The sequence below is a fragment of the Poromitra crassiceps genome, assembly GCF_964638095.1.
Source record: "Poromitra crassiceps genome assembly, chromosome: 17".
Classification (NCBI taxonomy): Eukaryota; Metazoa; Chordata; class Actinopteri; order Beryciformes; family Melamphaidae; genus Poromitra; species Poromitra crassiceps.
Window position 1 is genome coordinate 33,711,922 of NC_139635.1, and position 23,225 is coordinate 33,735,146.

At 41.1% G+C, this 23,225-nt stretch overlaps 2 protein-coding genes across 2 annotated transcripts in view; both read right to left on the reverse strand.

Annotated features, from left to right (window-relative positions):
- LOC310792355 (macrophage mannose receptor 1-like) overlaps positions 1 to 13,454 on the reverse strand; it is a gene marked incomplete at both ends in the record, with an annotated part of 39,828 nt that extends 26,374 nt beyond the window's left edge. Inside the window, 9 exons of the mRNA XM_083654077.1 lie at positions 428 to 541; positions 2,717 to 2,871; positions 4,842 to 5,018; positions 6,010 to 6,147; positions 6,477 to 6,587; positions 7,062 to 7,217; positions 7,838 to 8,008; positions 9,003 to 9,353; positions 13,451 to 13,454. Of these exons, the coding sequence (XP_083510203.1) occupies positions 428 to 541; positions 2,717 to 2,871; positions 4,842 to 5,018; positions 6,010 to 6,147; positions 6,477 to 6,587; positions 7,062 to 7,217; positions 7,838 to 8,008; positions 9,003 to 9,353; positions 13,451 to 13,454 (1,377 nt within the window). The remainder of the gene's footprint in view (positions 1 to 427; positions 542 to 2,716; positions 2,872 to 4,841; positions 5,019 to 6,009; positions 6,148 to 6,476; positions 6,588 to 7,061; positions 7,218 to 7,837; positions 8,009 to 9,002; positions 9,354 to 13,450) is intronic.
- A 2,112-nt stretch (positions 13,455 to 15,566) lies between these two features.
- Positions 15,567 to 23,225, reverse strand: part of LOC310791941 (macrophage mannose receptor 1-like) — a 28,894-nt gene continuing 21,235 nt past the window's right edge. The window contains exons 28-31 of the mRNA XM_083653623.1: positions 21,041 to 21,157; positions 20,757 to 20,915; positions 20,364 to 20,393; positions 15,567 to 19,710 (exon numbers count right to left, since the gene is read on the reverse strand). Coding sequence (XP_083509749.1) covers positions 19,460 to 19,710; positions 20,364 to 20,393; positions 20,757 to 20,915; positions 21,041 to 21,157 — 557 coding nt within the window. The 3' untranslated portion in view covers positions 15,567 to 19,459. The remainder of the gene's footprint in view (positions 19,711 to 20,363; positions 20,394 to 20,756; positions 20,916 to 21,040; positions 21,158 to 23,225) is intronic.

Sequence of the window (23,225 nt, forward strand, 5' to 3'; positions counted from 1 at the left end):
GAAATGGAAAAATTTAAGAATAAATCATGAAAATAAATCTGCTCCGGAGGCACGAATTGTATCTCTTTCACTCAATTTCTTATTTTGTAATGTTATATTGAAAAGGTGGGTTATCATTCATTCATTGCATCATATGCTATAGTTTGATCTTGCTGTTTTCTAAGCAAAAAGGGGGACTTGGATTCCAAAATCGGGGAACGGGGGTAGTCAAGTTTATTTTATTTTATTTTTTGAAATACTGAAGCCAAAAACGTTTGAGAACCACTGGCCTATGTGATAGTGACAATTAGTGATTTTGTGATTGAATCAAATATTGATCCAACAGCATTTCAAGGTTAGACATGGATTTGAGGTAAACACGTTGCTAAACCAGATGCAGGTGTTGCTACTTTTTCACAAACCAACAAACAAACCAATATTCACTCACAGGCTTGCAACCTATATTCAGCTCCAGTTCATCTCCAGAGGGTGTGGAGGCACTGCCCTTCATACAGATGAAGCCATGTTTCTCCGTACACACATGGTCAGCCCAGTTCCCATTCTGCAAGAGGAAGGTACAGTAAAACACATGTATGTACAACCATTATTGTTTATTGTTCACTGAGGGAAACCTTATCTGTAGCCAGGGATTTCAAAACACACACCAAGTAACAACCACAGTGAAACCACAACAAAAACTATACAATTAACACTAAAGCCACAACAGTCATGATTAACAGCCATAGTGCCAAATAAGGACATAATGAACAGGTTTAATTTGCAAATGTTTAAGTGCTTATTTCAGATGTAAAGATGACAATATTGCAAAGAAATACAATGCATATCCTCACATGCTGTGTACAGCGCATGTGCCTGTGTACAGCGCGTCATGGCAAACGAGGAAGTAACTTCAGTTACTCTTGGTTAGTTTGGTTAATCTTTGTTAGTTCTGGGTGTGTGGATTTACTTCGAAAATGATTGTTTCCAGTAACCTTGAATTATGATTTCATGGCGTGGTGAGTACACGAGTCACAACATGTACATGTGAGTGTTTCTAGCGCTGTTACATTGTGTATTTTGGGTGACTGAACGGGAGTAAGCAGCTGTACCGTTCACTACCATTGTAGCGCTAAGCTAATTAGCAGCGAGGGCTGTACCCCTATTTGTAGGACACGGACAGTGACGATAAAGACATCCACATTCTCCATTTACTGTCGGCAATATGTGACACCAGCTGGCGAGAGGGACCGTAATTCGGCCGTGGCCGTTCTTCACAGCAGAGCGTCAAAAGTATTTTCTTGAAAAAATGTTTTTTTTTCTTTTTCCCAATAGTACAAAATATATTATTTGAACTATCCATTCCATATAAAATGAAGACGTTTTGGGGTCATTAAATGCGTTAATTTTGTAAAATAAAAGTCCCTGTTTTGTCAAGGAGACGGGAGTGAGCCAGGCTGTGTCTTGGATTTGCATAAGTAGTATCGATTGGGTGTCGGCCGGCCTTTGTTTCTATCCGCCAATCACGGCGCGCGATAGGACGCGCACCAGCATAAATATTCAGTAGCCACCTGAGCTGTACACAACATCAACATTCAACAGCTGACTGAGACTGAGACAAGATGGACAAGCACCAGGCGAAAATGAAGAAAAATGATTCTGCCGTTGCTGCTCTCCTCAACAAATTCACCATTCCAGGTGGAATGGACAGTGAAGAATTGATGAATTCGTATGTCCTGGATTACATGACCGGCGGCACACAGGGCGCTGATGAAAGCGACGATGAGGACGATGAAGAATATTTTCCTGAAGACGTGGTGGCAGATCCAGACCCAGACGAGGCGGAGATCATGCCCGACAGCGCAGTCATTGAAAGCGTGCAAGAGATTTTAACATCAGTGGATCCCATAACCGTGGACACAGATTATGATCAGGAAATCGAGAAAATACGGAACTTTGACTGCAAATGCCAGGCCAGGCGTAAAGAGAACTCTATTCACCAGCCAATCTCCTGCAGTAAGAAACTTTGTGACAACGTCATTTACAACACGAGGCTGGATTACTCTGCTATGTCGCCAGAATGTAGAGATATCGCTATTATGGCTGTGTATCACGCTTTGACGAATGATTCTGACATGACGCATATCTCCTTCAATTTTTTTCAGATTACAATGTGTGACACATCATTTGAAAGCTTACAGTCTGCCATTTCAGAATCTGTAAAAATCAGAAAAATGCCCTAGGCCTAATTGAGGGTCAAAACACCAGCTGGTGTCACATATGGCAAATAGGCAAATCTCCCAAAATGTTGGCGTATCTCTTAAATAATACACCTGTACCCATTAAGCCCAGACAGAGGTTTCACATATTCTTGCAACTAAATTACTCTTCTGAAGCAAATAGTAACAAAACACACGTTTAAATGGCAGATAAGAGATTATACATCCATCAAGGCTGTGTATATGAAAAGTGTCAAAATCTAGATTTAGTGGGTTAGTGGTTAATTGGTACCCTTACCCTATATTCATAAATTACACAGAATTAAACACGACGATTCAAGTTCACTATTTGTCTTTTTGATTGTAGTTATTTGTTATTGTTAGTTTAGTTTAGCAAAAAGGTTACTTTTTCCTCAAATGAATGAGGATTTATTTCAGGAATTAATTCAAACTGCCCTACCACTGCCAGTGGGTGTATGATGTGAGCAGATACATGTACATAGGCTTTATATGCTCCCTACCTCTCCCCTGATGAGAACACAGTCCCCTTGGTGAGTGGAGATATTAGGGTTCCCAAACTCCCAGCTGGTGAAGGTGACTGTAGAGTGGTCGCCCCAGTCAAACAGCCCCTCTGTCTTCCTGTCATTCAGTCCAATCCACAGCTCATCACTGGTTCCTGTAGACACAGAGAAGATAATGCAGCTTGTTCTGTAAACCAGCGGCCATCTGCACATCAGTTATGTGAAACTAGAAATTGGTGCGTTTTGCACCTCAACCTCGACCTTGAGACAATACGCTCTCTCTGTCTCTCTCTACGCCTGTGTCATCCGGGGAGCTGGGGAGGGGCCTAGGCTGCAGATCTCGTGCGCTTACCGACATCCCGTCCACATCTCATGCCAGACCGGACGGACATGTCACTTATAGAAGTGACTGCACCGCTTAAAAGTACAATAGACTAATACTATTACTGGATGAATAGCTTTTACAACTGTTCTATAAAAGCAATATCACACTTGAGGTCATGCTGTTGTTAATGGATAGCTCGTCACCACTGTGATTATCTTCAGCACTTGACCTGCAGCCTCGTGCCTACGACTGAATCACAGCCGTGAACAGTACAAGAGTACTCAGAACTCTCTCCTGTGGTATTGCTTAAATCTGCATAATCTGCGTAGGTTTGGTAGGGTGTTGTTGCTTGCGGATATACCAACTTAATAATAACACATTTTATTAAAGGTATACTTTGCAATTATTTGATTAAAAACAATCTATATACTTATACAAAGGTTTTCCCTCAAAACCATCACTTCTGACCCATACACTAGTGTGGCAGTGTGCTTATGTGGAGAGGCGCTGCCCTCTGCCTGATTCGGATGATTTTACATTTGTTGTGCTGTCTCTGGGTGGTTTTAGACAGAGTTATGTGTAGAGCACCACGTGGGGCGTGTAGCGCTGAGCTAATTACATCGCTCACAGAGCAACAGCCCAGTCCAGTAGCATCGCTAAGATGTTATGAGAGCAGATCGCCTCAGCAGAGCGGAGTCTGCGCAGACTAAACCAGGAAATGGAGTTTCTTCCCAGAGCATTTTGCGAGCTGTTTGGAGCTCATACCTCGATGGTTTGGAGGTATGTGCATATTTATTTGTGCTTTTATAACCGCTGTGAAACTATCAGGAAAAAACTTTTAATCGCTGCGTTTCAACGGTTTTCCGGCGCTCTCTCTCCCCATTATTTGTCAACCTCACTCGACCACATGAACACAGAACACAGCAAAACAATGACCAATCATGAAAATACACACAGGGGGCAGCGTCTCTGCACATAAACACACCACCACACAATTCCAATGGGTGAGAAGTGATGATTTAAGGAGAACTTGCATGAGTGTATATAATATTTTTAATAATGTCTCAGACAATTTTCAATAATGAAGGCTACCTTCCCTAGTCAATGCCTGATTAAACTATCTCATTCCTTTATTCATTGATTCCTTCCATTCATCTTTATCTCCCCTGCAGCCAGGTTATGTCATTCAGTTATAAATAGACACACCCCTTTCAATCCTGTCCAATCACTGTCTCCCACGCTTTCCCTCTCTCTGGCCTGCTGGCCAATCACTTGAATGGAGTATCACATTAATGGAGTAGTAGCTTATATCAGGTCCCTGGTATTTGTCTGTGTGTGTAACTCACCTTGTGTGTCACCCGCAGTCGTTGATTCTACGCCGTTGCAGTTGTTTCGCCCCACCTCCTCCCCTGAACACCACCAATGGCATGACTCCTGTAGAACTCCCTATGGGGGGTTCTCTATCCTATACATCACTGACGTCCTCTCGCTCAGGAGGGGCGTCATCATATCATGGACTCATATGCCAAATCTAAGTGTTGTTTGTCCAATTATTGTACCTTCCTTCTAGTCTCTCATTATTGAAATGAAATAGTTGCATAGTATACCTTTTAGTAAATTGTCATTTGCATCCAGTCTGAATCTGAATTTTGACTAAATTTACTATTCACTTAATGACCTCAATTTAACCTAAATTATTTGATATTTTCCATCACCCTACGGCTTCTATACTGACCATATTTTAATAAACTAATAACTTATTTCGATCTGTACTTTTGTTTGTGTCGTGTTTGTTCATACCATATCCAAGCTGAGAGATGACAAAGCTTTGGTCCTCCACACTGTGGATGCTCGCCAGGTCTCCTCCTTCTTTACGGCATTCAATCTGAGCATCAGTCCATGTTTTCTGAGCCCGTTGAAGATGGAAGCAGTGGCCATTGTAGGGGATCCAAGGGCTTGAACAAAATCCTGTCTCAACTAATAGAAAGAACAGAGAAACAGGGACTGAATGATATACTGTATGTGTTACAGCAAGAAACAATTCATTTAGGCTATATAGACTAGACTAGAATTAGATATTTTTCCCACGGCACTGGACCAGCAAGCCCTGCCGGGGTCAGAGGATGGCAGGACACTCAGTCACTCAGTCACTCATGGACATTTATGGCTCAATTCCACCACATTTTACAGCCCTGCACAGCCCGTCACCACTCGGCTCTACTTCCTTCAACCCGATGGACGTTCTGCTTCGACCGCCGTTCATCTGCCCCCGCCCACACCTGGTCGTCATAGCGACCGCATATCTGCCCTCCGCCCATGTTAGTGAGGGTAGGGAAAAGGGGCCGTAGCTACTAGCTAGGGAGAGGAAGGTGGTAGAGTCGGGATTTGAGGAGTGGATAGGGTGGGTAGCTTAGTGCATGTTGTATTGTGGATTTTGTGTGTCTTGTAAGCCCATGTGGGTTGGGCACTGTAAAAAGTGCATTTTATTAATAGATTGAATTAAAAAAGCAAGAAGGAGCGAACAATGTGTTTCGCATATTGCTTCATCAGATTCGCTTTGTAAATCATTTTTGTCAAAAATAGCTTATTAATGCCTATTAATGCTTGGAGTTTACTCAATATTATTATTTTCATCTAAATACATTTTTAAAACTTTCACAAAACTACTGACAAATTGGCGGACCCTCTGTAGTACCTCTGCGAACGCCCTGGGGGCCCCCGGAGCCCCTGTTGAAGACCACAGTGGTAGAGAGTTGGGATTCGAGGGGTGCATAGGTGATGGGCGGTGTAGGGAAAAGGGGCTGTAGCTATAGGATGGGTAGGTGGTAGACTAGAGAGTCGGGATTCGAAGGGGTGGGTAGCGAGAGTGGCTAGGAGGATGTGGGTGGTGGGAGCGGGTGCGTGGTGCCATCAAGCTGAATGGCGACACCACTACGTGTGGCTGTAAAGGTTTGGGCTTGTTCTGTACCTTCAACAGGAGGTGGCAAGGCTCCTTCTTTGTAACAGATGTACCCCAGCTTCTTGGAGCAGGATGAAGTTTGCCAGTAGTACTGTGCCCTGGAATCAACAAGTGCACAGTTCTGTCCCGGGTCAGGAAGTGGATGACCTAAACAAATATGAGGACTTATGAGCACTGCTGCACAGTGATTGGTGCTGACACTGATTATTAATTTGAGGGAACAGATTACTAATCCAAGAGGACAAATTGTTAAACGATGCACATGAATTTGAAAACCAAGAGTAGGGGTTTCCACAAATTCACCTTTTGCCCAATTATATTAGCAAGATATTAAGGGAATTATCAATGGGCAATTCTAATTTCTGCAGTAATCTTGCAACAACAAAGCAAATCTACAACAGTGTTGTACAGTAGCAGTGACATAAAGTACATCATAGCATAACACAACAAAGTGTTGTATTGCAGAGAAAACTTACCAGAGTCCCATCTTAGATACCGGAAGGGCTTCCCACTACTCCACTGCCAGCCATGTTCTTGGTCCAAGACCAGCCCAAACCAAAGTCGATAGTGCTCTGTACCTAATAGTGCTGTTTGTGTGTGTGTGTGTGTGTGTGTGTGTGAGAGAGAGTGATTGAAAGGAAAGATGAAGGTAAATGACAAAGTAATTAATATTTCCCTCATACCATTCAAATGATTGTTAGTAAAGCACAGACCATAATATTATGTCTGATCATTAGCATAACACAATAGCATCATAGCACACTATGCACACATGTGCAATACTAATAATAGCATCAAAATAAATTATGCCATGTTTTAAGAAAGAGTAGCTAATTCATGTTGATAAAATACCGGACTTTTACTAACTGGATCATGTTTGAGAAATATCGAATGATGAATCCCCCCCCCCCCCCCTTAAAAAAAATGGACACACAGCAATTTGGAAAGTAGTGTAACACTTTAAATACCTCTCAGTGTATCAATACAAGCGGTTAATTATCAGGGTATGGAATGTGATTCACTTTGTCACTACAAGCAGATATCCACAGGGGGCACTGTACCTGTGATGTAAGCCTGCTGACTGGGATCCGTGACACTGAGCAGGGAGGCTCCTTGCTGTTTGCAGCTGGTCTCAGCTTGAGGCCAACTCAGAGCTGATTGTGAGTTGATCTGGTAATATGCTCCCGTTACAATATTTTTCTTCCAGTGTTCTCTGGCTGGGAAAAGTAGATGCATCGAAAACTTTGATGAGTTTCTCTAACCTAAAATGGCCCCTGTATTAGCCTGGCTCCAGACCTTCGAAGTCCCGCCCACTCCACAGTCGTGGATTTGGCTGTTCTTGCCGTGGACACCTTGGTGATTGGTTAGAGAAAATCAAAGCCCCTCCCTTCATAGAAATCCCCTGAACTGAGTGCAATCTCTCAGAATATCAGGCTACCCCATTGAGATATGTTGATGGGCTACCCCTGTAAAGAGGACTAAATCTAAACTAGTAAGTGCAGCATCGGAAATCGAACTCATGCATTTTCTAATACTGTACCTTGAGAAGAAGAAGAGGAAAAAAGAAACTGCCTGAAGATACAAAAACTTGATATTGGCTCATGACTCACAAATGTTTGCAATACTCACCTTCTTCATTGTATGTCATTTCTTTGTTTGTATTTCTGTGGCCTCTGTATGGATGTTGTTTGTACAGAATTTCCTCTCATGCAATGAACTATCCTACTTATTTCCAAATAACGTACACAAGCTAATGTATGCAGTGTAAATATGCTTTCCACATACTGTTAGGCTATGTGATGAATGTATAGTTATAATTTCCATAGACAATACTCACAATTAGTTGGGCAGTAGCCCCAGAGTTCATGATCAAATTTTGTTTGAACTGCACACCAAGAACGCTGTGTGGAGGAGTCAATCGTGGTGCAGTCCTCATACCACTGGTTTTTGTAAAAGAAGGGAAACATGCAAGGCCTGCCAGCTGCATTTCCTTCAATGGTGTAAAGTTCTAAAAGGGGATAAAAACAAGCAAACAAAAACAGATACTTGATGTTAGATAATCTTTAACTGCAACTATTAACCTTTTTTTTTAACGAATAAGACACTACTTAAAATATGTTTTTGTTAAAAAAAAATCTATCTTTTCACAGCACTAATTTCCAGACACCAGGGTCTAGTGAGGAAGGATATACCATTTTGAATTATAATAATTCAACTGCGATCTTCCATTAGATTTTATGATTACAGTATGTACTAATGCAATCAGTATCACTCCAGCCAGTTTAGGAATGCTCCTGGTACAACTTCATCAGGCTCCACAACACATTGAAATGTCCTAAAGGGGGATTTAATTGTTATTCTTGAAACATTTTATTCTGGATTCTTTAAAAAATTTAATGAATTTTGAGGGATACGTTCTCAAGATCAAGCGAATATGTGATATAACAATGTAATCACACCACTCGATATGGCACAGAACATGATTTAAGGGGATTTTCTATAAGACTTAATCCCCCCAATACAAAAATCATAAAATAACAGTCTTGAGAAATATTAGGAAAACTTCTAGTGTTGCAGAAAGATAACCTACAGTATAATTACCTAAAATACTAATCCTAAAGAATTCCACCCTGTGTCTTTAGCCTTCCACTTTCAGTCTTTGGTCTATGAACTGGGTTAATAACTACCGGTACTAATCTAGTCCCTTTGTGGAAATTTAAAGCTATGTTAAGTCTTTGTAACTGAGAAATGCAACTGCCTAAACTGAGCTGGATTTTAGACTCTTCCTTGTGTGTTTGATATTTGTATGATCTATCTGTTGTGTTTTATTTGTATTTTAATTTGAACTGTAACTGGCATGTTGTCTTGGCCAGGTCTCCCTCGGAAAACAGATTTTAATCTCAAAGGAGATTAAGATTCCTGCTTAAATAAAGTAAAAAAAAAAAAAAAAACACCATGGAGAGTGGAAGTGGTTCAAAACACCAGAGTGTTTCATACTGTACCTCTGTATGTTCTTGTGCAAGCTCCACTGGATGTTCCTTCGATAGTGAGGTGGCTGTTTGGGCCTACTTCTCTGGAGAGAACGATGGAGTCCTGTGCTTTGAACTCTATGTAAAGCTCTTGGCCTTTGAGGGCAAGCAGAGTTTCATTCTTGCATTCCCACTTTTGCAGATCACTGGTTTCGTCACAATCGAGGAGGGTTATCTCACTTCCCACATTCTTCCCACCGACTGCTAGGCATTTCTTGAGATATCTAACCAAAAGTCGGTCACCAGTTGTCCAGCGCACAGGAAAGCAGAAGCCATGTCTTTTCACCAAACAAAAACCAGTGGCCTTGTTAACGAGTCTAAATTCTGTGGAGAAAGAGATTGTTTAAAGAATCAGTATACATTTACATTGTAAATTGCACATTTCTAGTGCTTGTCTCTCTTCAACAGGTTCCTCTCTGTTGATGTCAATACATATTGGAGTTGTTAGTTCTGCGTCTATCCCAAATCTAGATTTTAAAGAGATGAGATATTAAATCTCAATACGAAGAATTAGAAGAATTAGAATTAAAATCAGGATTACATCCATTTTCAAGTACAACAAATGAACTGGAACTCATAACATTGGTGGCAGTTCAGTACATTGACCCACATAGTACAAAGACAAAGGATAACAGTGTAAGATATACAGTGCACAGCAGTAGACTTTTCAAGTCAGACACAAAAGGTTGAAATGAAAGCTGATACTGTACCATCTGAAGTCAAACACTGAGATGTTTGGATGAGGAGCACAAGAGCTGCAACAATTCTCCTCATGGTTAGCATTCTTCTGAAATGTCTCACACCAGCAGACATTGTTGATGCATTACTTGCAGAAGACTTATGAGTTGTGTTAATGATCACGAAAAGGAGGGCCTCTTAATAGCATTGACACATCCTGTAAAAAAAAAAGACGTTTGAGATTGACACATTTTAATGTTTTTCTTCTGATGAATAGGGAGTGGTACACACTCTCACTCTCACTCCCACTCGCAGATGTGGCTGTTACAGGAAAAAAGTTTAGCTTTCTTAAAGAGGACAAAGGCATTTGTTGACTTCACTTTGGTGTTTGGGACAACTTTCATTCTCTATAGTACAGTAGTTATTAAGCCAGTTCATAGACCATAGACTAAAAGTGGAAGGCTGAAGAAGATGACAATGTACTGACAATGTACTGTACAATACTGTAGGTGATCTTTCTGCAAAACAGGAGGCTTTCCTAACATTTCTCAAGATTGTTAATTTATTACTTGGTTTTGTATGTATGGGCGTGGGGGGGTGTAAGTCTAGTTATAGAAAATCTCCTTAAATGTTATCTGTGCCATATCGAGTGGTGTGATTCAGGACATTACAGGACATTACAGTACATTGCTGTGCCTGTATCATATTCCTTAGACCTTGGGAACTCATAGCTCAAAATTCATTATAAAAACATACATCATTTTTGGGGGAGAGAGAGAGTCGAGAGAGAGAGTCAGGGTCAGTCAGAAGGCCAAGTCGTGCGGCGTGCAAGGCCCGACCGAGCTGGGAAGCGCCAGCCGCAACGCAAGTAGGGGGCTCAAGATCGAAGGCCCGACCGAGTTGGGAAGCGCCAGCCGCAAGTAGCCATAAGTCGTTAAAAAGGTCGAAGGCCAGAAAAGTACAATCAACTACCGGTGCCCGCAGATCTCAATTAACCTCCGGTAATCAGATCTTCCTTTTGGGGGATCTCCTAGCCTAAGCAGATGCACTCCTCTTGCCTCAAGAGCAGCGCCACTGGCTAATGGAGTCATGCGCCAAAGTATTTGCCATGCATGCCGATTGCTAAATAAAGTTTGTTAAAATCCTACCGACTGGCCGCGCATGACTCCATTAGCCAGTGGCGCTGCTCTTGAGGCAAGAGGAGGGCATCTGCTTAGGCTAGGAGATCCCCCCCCCGTGGGGGATCAGGAGTCACGACTCGCTGGTGGCGGACTGGGGAGGTGGGTGGGGCAAAACAACGCTCCGGAGGAGGGCTCAAGGGAGATGGACTGCTGTGAAGCTGCTGCTGTTATGATCGGCCAGAGAGAGAGAGGTGACGTAGAACCCTTGCTATATATATGAGAATTAACTGACGTCATATCTGACGTCATTACGGACGTCATACTAAGACTTTGACTGACCACGTCATACTAGAACTTGATTGACGTCAGGGGTGATCGGATTAGATTATGCACGAATGGCCTTCTGCTTGAACTATGGTCTAGAGACCTCACTACATATATATATGTACTATGTAATATGTACTATATATATATATATATATATATATATATATATATATATATATATATATATATATATATATACATATACATATACGGTACAGTATACAGTATACGGTACGGTATAAATATACGGGTACGGTGGTGCAGTGGTAAGCGCTGTCGCCTCACAGCTCGAAGGTCCTGGGTTCGATTCTCGCCTGGGACGCTGTGGGCGCTGGAGTTGTGACCCCCCCATATCTTCAGTGCCTACTGCCCAAGTGGGCTATCTCATCGAAAGGGCCTTTCTGTGTGGAGTTTGCATGTTCTCCCCGTACTCCCCAGGGGGTTCCTCCGTACATAACCCCCCACTAAAAACATGCAGAAGATCGTCATCCGATCAGTGACGACAACACTGAAATTCTTGTAAATTTCCTTTCTCAATGTCGTTTTTCCTGGTAAAATATTGTGCAACATTGATGACAACGCAATGCTGACTTAATGCTTTTTAGGGCCCTGTAAGCATTGGACTTATCTAGGTCTTAAAGTCAAACTTTATATATTATTATAATATATTTATTATAAGATAGGTGTGTGTTTTTAATGCATTTCAATCATGAGAGACCGGTCGGTAGGTTTAACAAGATACTGTATTTAGCAAATGGCATGCATGGCAAGTACTTTGACCCCATTGTAAGATGGGGCTCCTCTTGAGGTGAGAGGAGGGCTTCTGTATGAGCAAGGATAGAGAATCCCCCCCCCCCCACACCCCCTTCCGTGGGGGATTCTTCAGGAGTCAAGAGTCGTTGGTGGTGGACTGGAGAGGCGGGTGGGGTGAAACAACATCTTTTTTTTATACTTGTTTTTTATTACAGCAATTCAAACACAGTGACATGGACAACAAACAAATTAAACAGTAATGAGAGCATTGATCGTCCCATTCATAGTACATACATGGATTAAACAATAATGTACATCTTATGCAATGAAAGAAAAAAACAAGAAAAAAAAACAATAAAAGACCAAAACAAATAAAAATAATAATAAAAACAGCAAACACAGAAACCCTGTCCGAGGTGAGGTAGGAGATTATCTTATTACATTAACAGCGTCATCACAGGGCTCCACCTTTTAATAAATGTATGGTTTTGAAGTCTCAGTGAGTATGTTATTTGCTCCATTTCATACACATCCCCTAATTTTTGTAACCAGGAATTATAAGTGGGAGGGTCAGGCTTTAACCAGTTCAAAGTGATGCATTTCACTGCTACTGTGAGTAAGATTTGAAGAAGATAGTTTTGATTCCTTCCTTCTATCCCATCCGGTGTCATCCCCAACAGAGCGAGTCTTGGGTCTTGTGGGATGTCAAGATGCATTATTTCTCCAACAGATTGAAATATGTCATTTCAGTAATTTTTCAATTTTGAACATGACCAAAATGTGTGTATATAGTTGCCCACCTGTGCCCCACAGTTTCTCCAGCAGTTACTAGATATGGCAGGATTTATCTTAGCTGTTATATGTGGTGTCTTAAAGAACCTGGTTATGGTCTTCCACCTGAATTCTCTCCAAGAATTTGAGCATGTGACTAAGTGTGCCTCCGAACATACATTCTTCCACATATCTGTCGGTATTTCCTGTTCTAATTCAGTCTCCCATCTTTCTTTTATACAAATAGAGTTATTTAGATCCATGCTCAAAAACAACTGATACAGCCTGGAAATAATTTTGCACAACACATTCTCAGTCTGCACCTTTATCCAGAATCTGTCTATTTTAGTGCGATTTTTTATTTTACTCAAATCTTTATGTTTAGATAAGAAGCTTCTCAGCTGTAGATAATAGTAAAAGTCAGTCCTTGGTAGATTAAATTCCATTTGTATTTGTTCGAAAGATTTCAGGTTGTCTTCACAAAATAGCTGATGTATATAAAGCAGACCGTAATCTGTCCACTTTTTAACTCCCGTATCTAATAGGTTAGGAATAAAGTTCTTAATCAGACCTATGCTTGATAAAGGTGAGACTGACTTGGGCAAATTAAATAATCTCTGTATTTCCCCCCCACACATTCATAGTCATTTTAGTCCATTCACTCATCCGAATATCTTTGACTGGGACATCTAAAAATGGTAGATTTGAGAGAGTCTCTTGGCATAGATGTTTCTCAATGTTCAGCCATCGTGTCTCTGTACATTCACTGACCCATGCCGTCATTGGTTTCAACTGAGCTGCCCAGAAATAATACCTTAGATTTGGCAGGGAAAGTCTGCCATCAGATTTGGGGAGTTGTAATATTTTAAATCTATTGCGTGGTCTTTTTCCCTGCCAAATAAATCTTGATATCAGCCGATCTAGTAAATTAAATGTAGTTATTGGAATCTTAATAGGTAACATTTGAAATAAATAGAGCAATCTAGGTAAGACATTCATACGTACACTCTCTATCCGTCCTATGAGAGATATAGGGAGGGGCGTCCAGCGTTCCAAGTCGTTCTTAATACCTTTACTTATTTTGTCACAGTTGGCACTGTATAATTGCTGCAGGGAGTGAGGAACATGATTTTCTAGATATCGAGATGAATTCCTAGATATTTGATCCCTCCTGTGGGCCATTCAAACCCACTCTGGGATTTAACGAGGTGAGGGATTCTATGTCCTATGTCCATGGCTTCAGTTTTCTCCACATTTATTGTATAGCCTGAATAAAGTGCAAATGTATCTATAATCTTTTTTAGGTGAGATATAGTTGTTATGGGATGAGACAAGTATAGTAGGACATCGTTTGCATATAGCGAGAGTTTATGCTCCTCGTCTCCGATCGTGATACCCTTTATATTTATATCGTCTCTGATTAGTTGGGCAAGGGGTTCAATGCAGATTGCAAACAGTAGAGGTGAGAGCGCGCAGCCTTGTCTGCAGCCTTGTCTGCAGCCTTGTTCCAAATTGAAAGCCTCTGATCTACACCCATTAACTCTGACTGATGCTTGTGGGTTTGAGTATAATGTTTTAATCCATTTGAGAAAACTCGGTCCAAAATTTAATCGTGATAATGTCTGAAATAAGAATTGCCAGGATATGCGATCAAACGCTTTCTGTGCATCTAAGGAGAGAAGCATGGCTTCCTCTCCCCCTGTTTGAGCATAGGTCATAAGGAGCCTTCGAATGTTGTCACCATAGTAACGGCCGTTTATGAACCCGGTCTGGTCTGGGTGTATCACTTGAGTTATAATTTTATTTACCCGTCTGGAGAGAGTTGTTGTTAAGATACGGAGGTCACAATTCAGTAATGAAATGGGCCTGTATGACTGGCACTCAGTAGGGTCCTTACCCTCCTTATGTATGACAACAATTGTTGCATCCCTCCAGGAGGGAGCTAAAGAGCCAGATTCCAGACAACAATGATAAGCTTGTATCAACAGGGGGGACACCATATCCTTAAACATAAAAGAAAATGCAATAATAAAGCCATCAGGCCCTGGGCTTTTATTGTTCTTACGTGTTGATATTACTTCATCAATTTCCTTTGCCACAATTGGTTTGTCTAGTTCTTTAGCGATTGTATCTGTTAACTCTGTTAATTTTATTTCTTGTAAAAAGGAGTTCAACGCTCCAGTATCAGTACATGTATCTGAATTCTTATACAGAGTTTTATAAAACTGTGCAAAAGATTCAGCAATCTCGTTTGGTTTTGTTAGGAAGGAATGTGGATTTTTAGATTTGTACTATATTTGCTGCTTGTTGTTTTCTTAATTGGAATGCCAGTAATCTACTTGCTCTATTTCCCTGTAGTGTCTTTGTTTGGCGAATCTCAATTGTCTTTCAATTTTTTCTGTCAATGATACAGTATGTCTAATTCCCTTCACGCTTTCCTAAGAGCAGTCGAGAAACAACAGCTTTTGAGTATGCTCTGGGGGAAATGGGCAGCCGTGATGCCAACTGCTGCTATGATCCGCCAGAGGTGGGGGGTGACGTAGGACCCTATATGTACTAGGATGGACTGGCGATGACTGACGTCATACTGGACGGGATCAACAGACGTCATGACTGACGTCACGCTTGGGCTTGACTGACGTCACGGGCTGATCAGGTAATGTGAATATGGCGGCCTTCCTGATTGAAATTTGGTTGAAACCTCACTTCAATCATGAGAGACCGGTCGGTAGGTTTAACAAGATACTTTATTTAGCAAATGGCATGATGGCAAATACTTTGGCGTATGACTCCATTGTAAGATGGCGCTCCTCTTGAGGCGAGAGGAGGGCTTCTGTATGAATGAATGAATGAATGAATGAATGAATATTTTATTTTCGTGTCAGGACAATTACATGACCCATCCCACATGGGATTATCAGACACATCAACATTCAATATTTAACAAAGCACAACATTCCGGTATGTTACCAAACCAGAAACTTTCAGTGCAGCCCAAATTAGAGAGTATATATACATGCAGACATAATATGGCTATACATATACATACATATACATTCATACATACCTGCACATAGAATACGAAAATAAAACAAAAATAAATAAAAATAAACTCTAATTTATCAGTTATACGTCAACCTTCTCCTCCTGTCCCACGCTTTAGAAAGAAATTCAGGGAATGCAAAAATATTATCAAAAAGAAATTCGAGTATTACTCCGTTCTCACTATCTATCATATGGCTTCTGTATGAGCTAGGATAGAGAATCCGCCCAAAAGGAAGATCTGCTAATCTCCAGTGGTTAATTGAGATCGATCCTAACTTGGCTTAATTCGGCTAGTGATTAATGAATAATTAGGCTACAATTTCTGGCCTTCGATCACATCGGCGTCTTACAGCGATTCTCGGCTGGCGCCACCCAACTTAGCCTGGCCTCCTTCTGATCACCTCAACAAATCCTATGAAAATAACAAATTCAACAATGAATTTGTTTTGCTAAACAAGTCTCATCCATGTAGCCGATGTCCAATGAAGTAATGTCTCAGTTGTATGACGTAATTTCAATCGGGAAGAATACTTCTCATTCAATCCAATCATGCTTTCTCTTTACTCAATCAGAGTCGGTCAACACTTTCCCTCATACATGTAGCCTATGTACAAAACGTGTGCACATTAAACTGCTGTTTGTGCCTGTTTTACTTGCACTTTGCACCGCTGTGCATTGTAAACGGCTGCTTGTGTCTGTTTTACTTGCACTTTGAACTGTTGTGCATTTTTAAACTGCTGATTTGTATTTTGTTTTTGTGCTTTATGTCTTGAATCTTGAAACTGGATCCATGAAGCAATTTGCATTTGATATCACAACCATGAGAGCAGGCGACAGCCGCGTGGCTGGAGGCATGTTTTGGGGTTGTCCGTCCATTGCATGCTCATTAACGCAATATCAGGAACGCTTTGGCACAAATGTCCACTTGGACTCAAGGATGAACTGATTAGATTTTGGTGGTCAAAGGTCAAGCTCACTGTGACCTCACATCCATCCCATTCTCATGAACGAGATATCTCAGGAATGCCTGGAGGGAATTTCTTTACATCTCGCACAAACCTCTACTTGGACTCAAGGATGAACTGATTATAATTAGGTGACCTCACAAAAAGACCGTTTTGGCCATAACTCAAGGAGTCATACGCTAATTATGACAGAAATTCCAAGCAAATGTCTTATTGGATAAAAATGATGAAGTGATGGCATTTTATATCCAAAAGTTCAAAGGTCAACTTCATTGTGACATCATGTTTTGCTTACCACTGTAAGCAAGCGATCTTGGGTCATTCTAAAAAAAAAACGGCGGACATGCTGTGTCACTTACATTTGCAGACACCAACATATTTTAAGTTGACCTAATAATCACATTAATTATATTGATTTGGACTGGAAGGTACTTGTATCAGGGTCCACCCTGTTGACTTCCTCTCCCTGGATGACAACCAGGACAGGGGGCTCCTGTTAGTCCACCACATTGGTTTTGCTGATTTGAGCTTCAGGTGATTGTTGTTGCACCGTCTGATGATGCTCCATGAGTCCTCATACTGTCTCTGATTGAAGACAGGATATTTCTTGCTGGAAATTATTCACTGGAATCATTCATGCCAATGTAGTGATATCTTCCATTTAGGCAACAAATAGCCTACACATACAGTAATACCTTTTTATTGAATTCCTTCAAAGTCTTTACTACAGTACATAATATATTTGATGAGTCTGGACAGGCATGGATGTAGACTGCAACTTGACTTGCTGGCGGGGGCATGCAACTGCTGGTTGATTGGTGGATGCTTGTTATGTCTCTCAGCTGTATCATTTGTACTATTTGAAATAGGAGTGTCTCCCATGTATAAACCTAAAGAGAAGTAATGTTATATATTTTATGTTGAATACTATGTGAAAATACAACCCTATAGACACATTTTATATTTATTGTCTAGTTTAATTCTCATGAACCAGTGACAGCCATATACAACACAGAGCAGAACAGCTCAGACATGTCATGACAAATAAAATTAGTTGGTAAAAATAAGAAACAATGAAATAAAAATTGTGGGCAGTATAAGATCTATCCCCCAACCCTCCCCCTCCCGTACAACAGAGCAAGGCAGCCTCAGAGAAATAAATGTATACAGTAAACAAAACAAAAAAAAACAATAAGGGTACAGACAGACTGGTTTATGAAAAATAAAATATAAAAAGCCAGGAATAAGGAACCCCTGGTAGGATAGAAGATGACAGTGTGGGTCCAATATATGTTAAGTACAGTAAGGCAGTGGTTCTCAAATGGGGGTCCCGGGACCCCCAGGGGTCCTTGGGGGTGTTCCAGGGGGCCCCCTGCCAAAAGGGGAGTAATTTATTTCCGCTATAATTCCATTCATAAGTAACACAATGACTATTTTGGTCATGGGTTGTATACACTTTCTGTAATAAAACATCTAAAAGCATCAATCTTATTATCATATGGGGGACCGTGGACAAAATCCTATCAAATGGCGGTCCGTGGTCTAATCTTTGTCAGTTTAGGGATCCTTCATGTAAAACATTTTGAGAACCACTGCAGTAAGGGTCCCATGCTTTATAGAAAGCATCCACTGAGGAATGTGGAGCAGTGATGTATTCACTGAGATACATTCCATTATGAGATTGTGCCAGGACTTTTTTGTTGGAGCAGTACCCTTAACCCAAAACAGTCAAATATTCTTCCAAGCAGCAAAGGTCAAAACATTAAATAACCTCTTTGTGTTTGATATTTACAATACGACCATCGGGCAAACCAAGTGGAAGGCACAAAACTGACAGCAATATTAATTCTACAAATGTCAATAATACAAACAATGAACAATGAAAGTGGGTATAAAATACACGTAACAAAAATCTATACATTCAATCACAGGTTCAGGTAAGATTATTTCAAATACTGATCATTCCCAATGAGACATCCTAGAGCCTAAATTGTTTTGTTCCATGAGGCCAGACGTAGCCAGCTCCATTGAAACTCATCATGCTTCATGACAGTATTCATTGTTAAATAACTGCATTTAAAAATAAGAGAACACCAAATGAGGCCAGTCCTAGGTACAGTGTATGTCCCATCCCGTTAGACCAGACCAGGGATGGGCAACTTTGATGATAGAGAGGGCCACAAAAACAAATCCTCGCTACCAGAGGGCCAGATTGTGACCGTGCACTTCCACCAGTAGCCTACTGTAACACCATTACTCCAGTTATAGCTACAAAAAAAAAGGACTAGTAATCAAAGTTTATTTATACCAACATTCATATTTTTCATTATTGAAATTTAGTAATTCATCCATTCAGATGACACCAGAAACTTTGCTCTAGCTTTAAAACAGCCCGCTACAGCAATTTGATGGGGTACATCACCCAAATATGTGATATTAATCAGATTAGTAATGTTGCATGTGCAATGTGCATCCTGGATATAGTTTGTTACAATAGCGTTAGCTCAAATGCTAACATTAAACAGTATGTGGATGGACAATGCTAACGCCATTAGTGCCATGTTCTGGGTTGTACAGTAAAATAAAAACACAGATTTTGCTGGTCTAACCTAACCTAACCTAACCTAACCAAAAACGTCCGCCTTGTAAAAAAAAGAAGAAGAAAAAACCCCGAAATTGACTCAGGGGCCACACTGAGTGAGGTCAGGGGCCGCATGCGGCCCGTAGCCGCCAGTTGCCCACCCCTGCATTAGACTGGTAGTTTTTTACATCACAGAGTTATCATAGGCTCAGGGTCCTCTTCCACTGCATTCTCTATCAGTTTATTGGTGTCCACCACGTCCGGCTGCGACCGCTCACCGTCGAAGAAGAGAGGGTTGTCAAAGGTGGGTAACGTTAAAGTCTGACCAGACTTCTTGTACAGGAAGAATCCAATGACTGCCACAATGGCAATGCCAGTAATGACCATCACAACTGCAAAATTTGTGCGGACACGCTGACGGGGATCCACAATCGGATGTGCTGCACAGATTCATTAAATAGATGATGATTAGGCAACAAAATTAAAACAAAGTCAGAGAGAAATGACAGTCTCCAAGTTTTCTTTTTACATTTATGGATGCACCGATATATCAGTATCGGCTGATATTGGCCTTGTTGACTGCAATCGGCCTATCGGCAAAAAAGGTGGCGTTCACCGATTGCCGATATTATATCAGTTGGACCATATAATTTCTGCCTGGCTACCGTATTCACACACCTTGAAGAATTATCATTGAGTAAGTAGTTGTATAGCCGGCTAAAAAGGCTTTTGAACAGTTATTTTTCCACAAAATAATGTTTGTCATCTGAAAAAAGGTTATATTAAATGTTATTTGTTTCATAATAAAAAATATTTATGGTTGAATTCGTGCTCATTCAAAGATAGTGTGATGAGGGGCTGAAAAGACTTTTATTAAAACAGTTCAGTTATTTGTTTATAATTAATATATTTGTTGTTTCCCTGTAACAAAGGGGGTACTTATATACAGTATATATATATATATATATATATATGCTATTGGCCAAATTGTTATTTTAAGCATCCCTATCGCTATGGGCCCAGAATGTTGCAATTGGTGCATCCAATTTTACATGTTTTACATGACCACATGCAACATGCAGATGCAACTTACCTGTTGGTAATGCGTTGCCTTGCCGCGTCACTGTGGGCAACACAGAAAACATGGTCAGATAACTAACTGTTCATAAGGAATATATGACGATATGACTATGACTGATTTTACCAAAACAAATTAATTTCAGCCATTAATTAATTCGTTAATGTGTTCCTTACAAGATCACACCTGTTACGCATTCCTATCATTACGAAATTCATTCTGCAATATAGCCCTTTCACAGCAGTGTCAAAGCAGGGTAAACACACTACAGGTGTAACCAATACCAACATAACAGCACTAGAAACCCCAAAATGGAATGGAACCATCATTAATGTTATTGATTACACCTGTGTTTACCCTGCTTTGACACCTCAAAATGGCTGCTGCGAAAAGGGTCTATAGTCTTACCTTTGTGTGTTTTACAGATATAAGCCCTGTCATGCCAGCGGCGCCCTGTGCTCCATTTCCCATCTGTTGTCCCGATCTGTGCATAAGAGTTGTCATTAGGCTGACCTGGACCCCAGTTAGTATAGTCCATGACCGTTTTGTCCAACCACAACCACTGCCCTGGGGACAAATAGAAAGTCTGTATATTTTGTCTTTGCTAATTTGACAGAACAACCAAATATCTTATTTAGCTACATGTATATTTTTTTGCACAATTTTTCTCTGTTCTGTTTCTGAAATTGTACCTTTGTGAGTTTTGAAAAGGCCGATCCAGAAGGAGGTGTGGGCATCTTGAAATATGACCACATTTGTTTTGATGAATTCTTGCTCAGGGGGATCTTCAATGCTGGCTAGGGTTCCACCTTCACGCAAAAGTCAATTGTTAATGAAATTCAAACTAAAGACAGATTACTCCGTTAAGCTGTAATAGACAACTTTGCACATGCATGCCTAATGCACTCCAAATCCTACTTGAAAAATGTGAACTTCACTACCCAGAAGTCATGTTAAGTTAAAGGAGAATTTCGTTTCTTTTTAACTTGCAGCCCTCTCCTCACATTAATTATGATCTGACGACTCACCCAGTGATCTCCGCAGCGTTTTTGTCCATCCGAAATAGTGTGCAAGTCAGTCCTAGAATGTAGCTCCATGGGGGCCAAGTGGCAGCGTGTTTTCCTCCATGTAAATAGACAGTTTTATTCCCGTTTTCGATGCATATCGTCATAAACTGTTCCCTAAGGAACGATCAGACGATATGCGTGGATCGCCTACAGGCCCTACAGGCCTTCGGCGCAAAAACTGGCCTTAAACGCAAAAAAACGTGCCTTGCGCCTGCCTCGGGAAGATAGCAACATGGCTTTAGGCCCCGAAATGTGCTTTACGCGAAATAGGCATGGCACAGTCCCAGAATGGGCAAGAATGGGCTAATTAATTTCGCTAATAAATAGCAACCAAATGAGCCGAAATAGATAGAAAGGTAGATCTAAATAATGTGTAATGTTAACACAACCTGCAATTGTAGAACATTTCAATATTGGACCAAATAATACATCGAATGAAAACAGCACCCTATGTGAAACATATATGTCATATTGGGGCTATATATATCCCTTGCAGATTAAACGTGATTTAGATGAGTGACAGTGTAACGCGGTTCTACTGTCATGTCCTACTGTGATGTCCGCTCCAATAAATTGGCTCTACTTCACATTTTAGTTTTACAATAAAAACACATTTATGCAATGACTTTACATAATGTAGGCTATATTTATGTGCATCATCCTACCTGTGCAGCAGGGGAGAAGAAAAGGTAGCAAAACGATATCATTCTGGATAAAAGGGGATAAAAGGGAGGGGGGGAGATCAGAGCCCTTGGCTTTTCTGAAGCCGGACTGGATCGCTCTGTGGAATTGGAGCTGAAAAGTGAAGCATGTGATTCGTTTACTGCACTTCCCCAATGAGCAGATAGTGCATAATTTTACGGTTAAAAGGCGTGGTTGTAATGCTTAAGGCTGTGTGTAGCACCGATACCAAAATATTGAGTGCGCTGGTCGACGCCCACTACTCTGGGCTGCGTCTGGCGTTGGGTGCAGTTCATAGGCCGATGCAACGATAGAGCCCATCTATTTACACGCTACAATTTGCGTACCGCCCCAACAGGAGCACAGCGGACGCAGTAGCACACGTGCTCCACACCGCCCTGTCCCACCTGGAGGGGAAGGACACCTATGTAAGAATGCTGTTCGTGGACTACAGCTCAGCATTCAACACCATAGTGCCCTCCAGGCTGGTACGCAAGCTCAAGGATCTGCGACTAAACACAGCAAGAAATTTGGGCTGAGGCCAGAAATCCTTAGTGACTTCTACAGAGGCACCATTGAAAGCCTGCTGACTGGCTGCTTCACCACCTGGTACGGGAACTGTACCACCATGGACCGCAGGGCGCTACGGAGAGTGAGACGCGTGGCCCAGCACGTAACAGGACGTGAGTTGCCAGAACTGCATGAACTATATAAACAGCGGTGCCTCAGGAGGTCCCTCAGGAGGTCATCAAAGACACAAATCATCCCCACAACAGCCTGTTCTCCCTGTTACCCTCAGGGAGAAGATACAGGGTTCCAAAAGCACGCACAAATCGCTTGAGGAACAGTTTCTTTCCGCAGGCCACGAGACTCCTTAACATACACAAATAGTGTAGTAGCCGTACTGTACCGTACTGTAGCTGCTACCATTACGTATGTCTAATGTTTAATTGTATGTTTAATAAGGAATATGCTATTTGCACCTGTATGTCAAATACGCCAAATTTAAAATGCAGAGTTTAATTGTATGTTTAATAAGGAATATGCTATTTGCACCTGTATGTCAAATACGCCAAATTTAAAATGTTTAAGCACGTCTAAAGTATGCACATGACATGTGCACCTATGT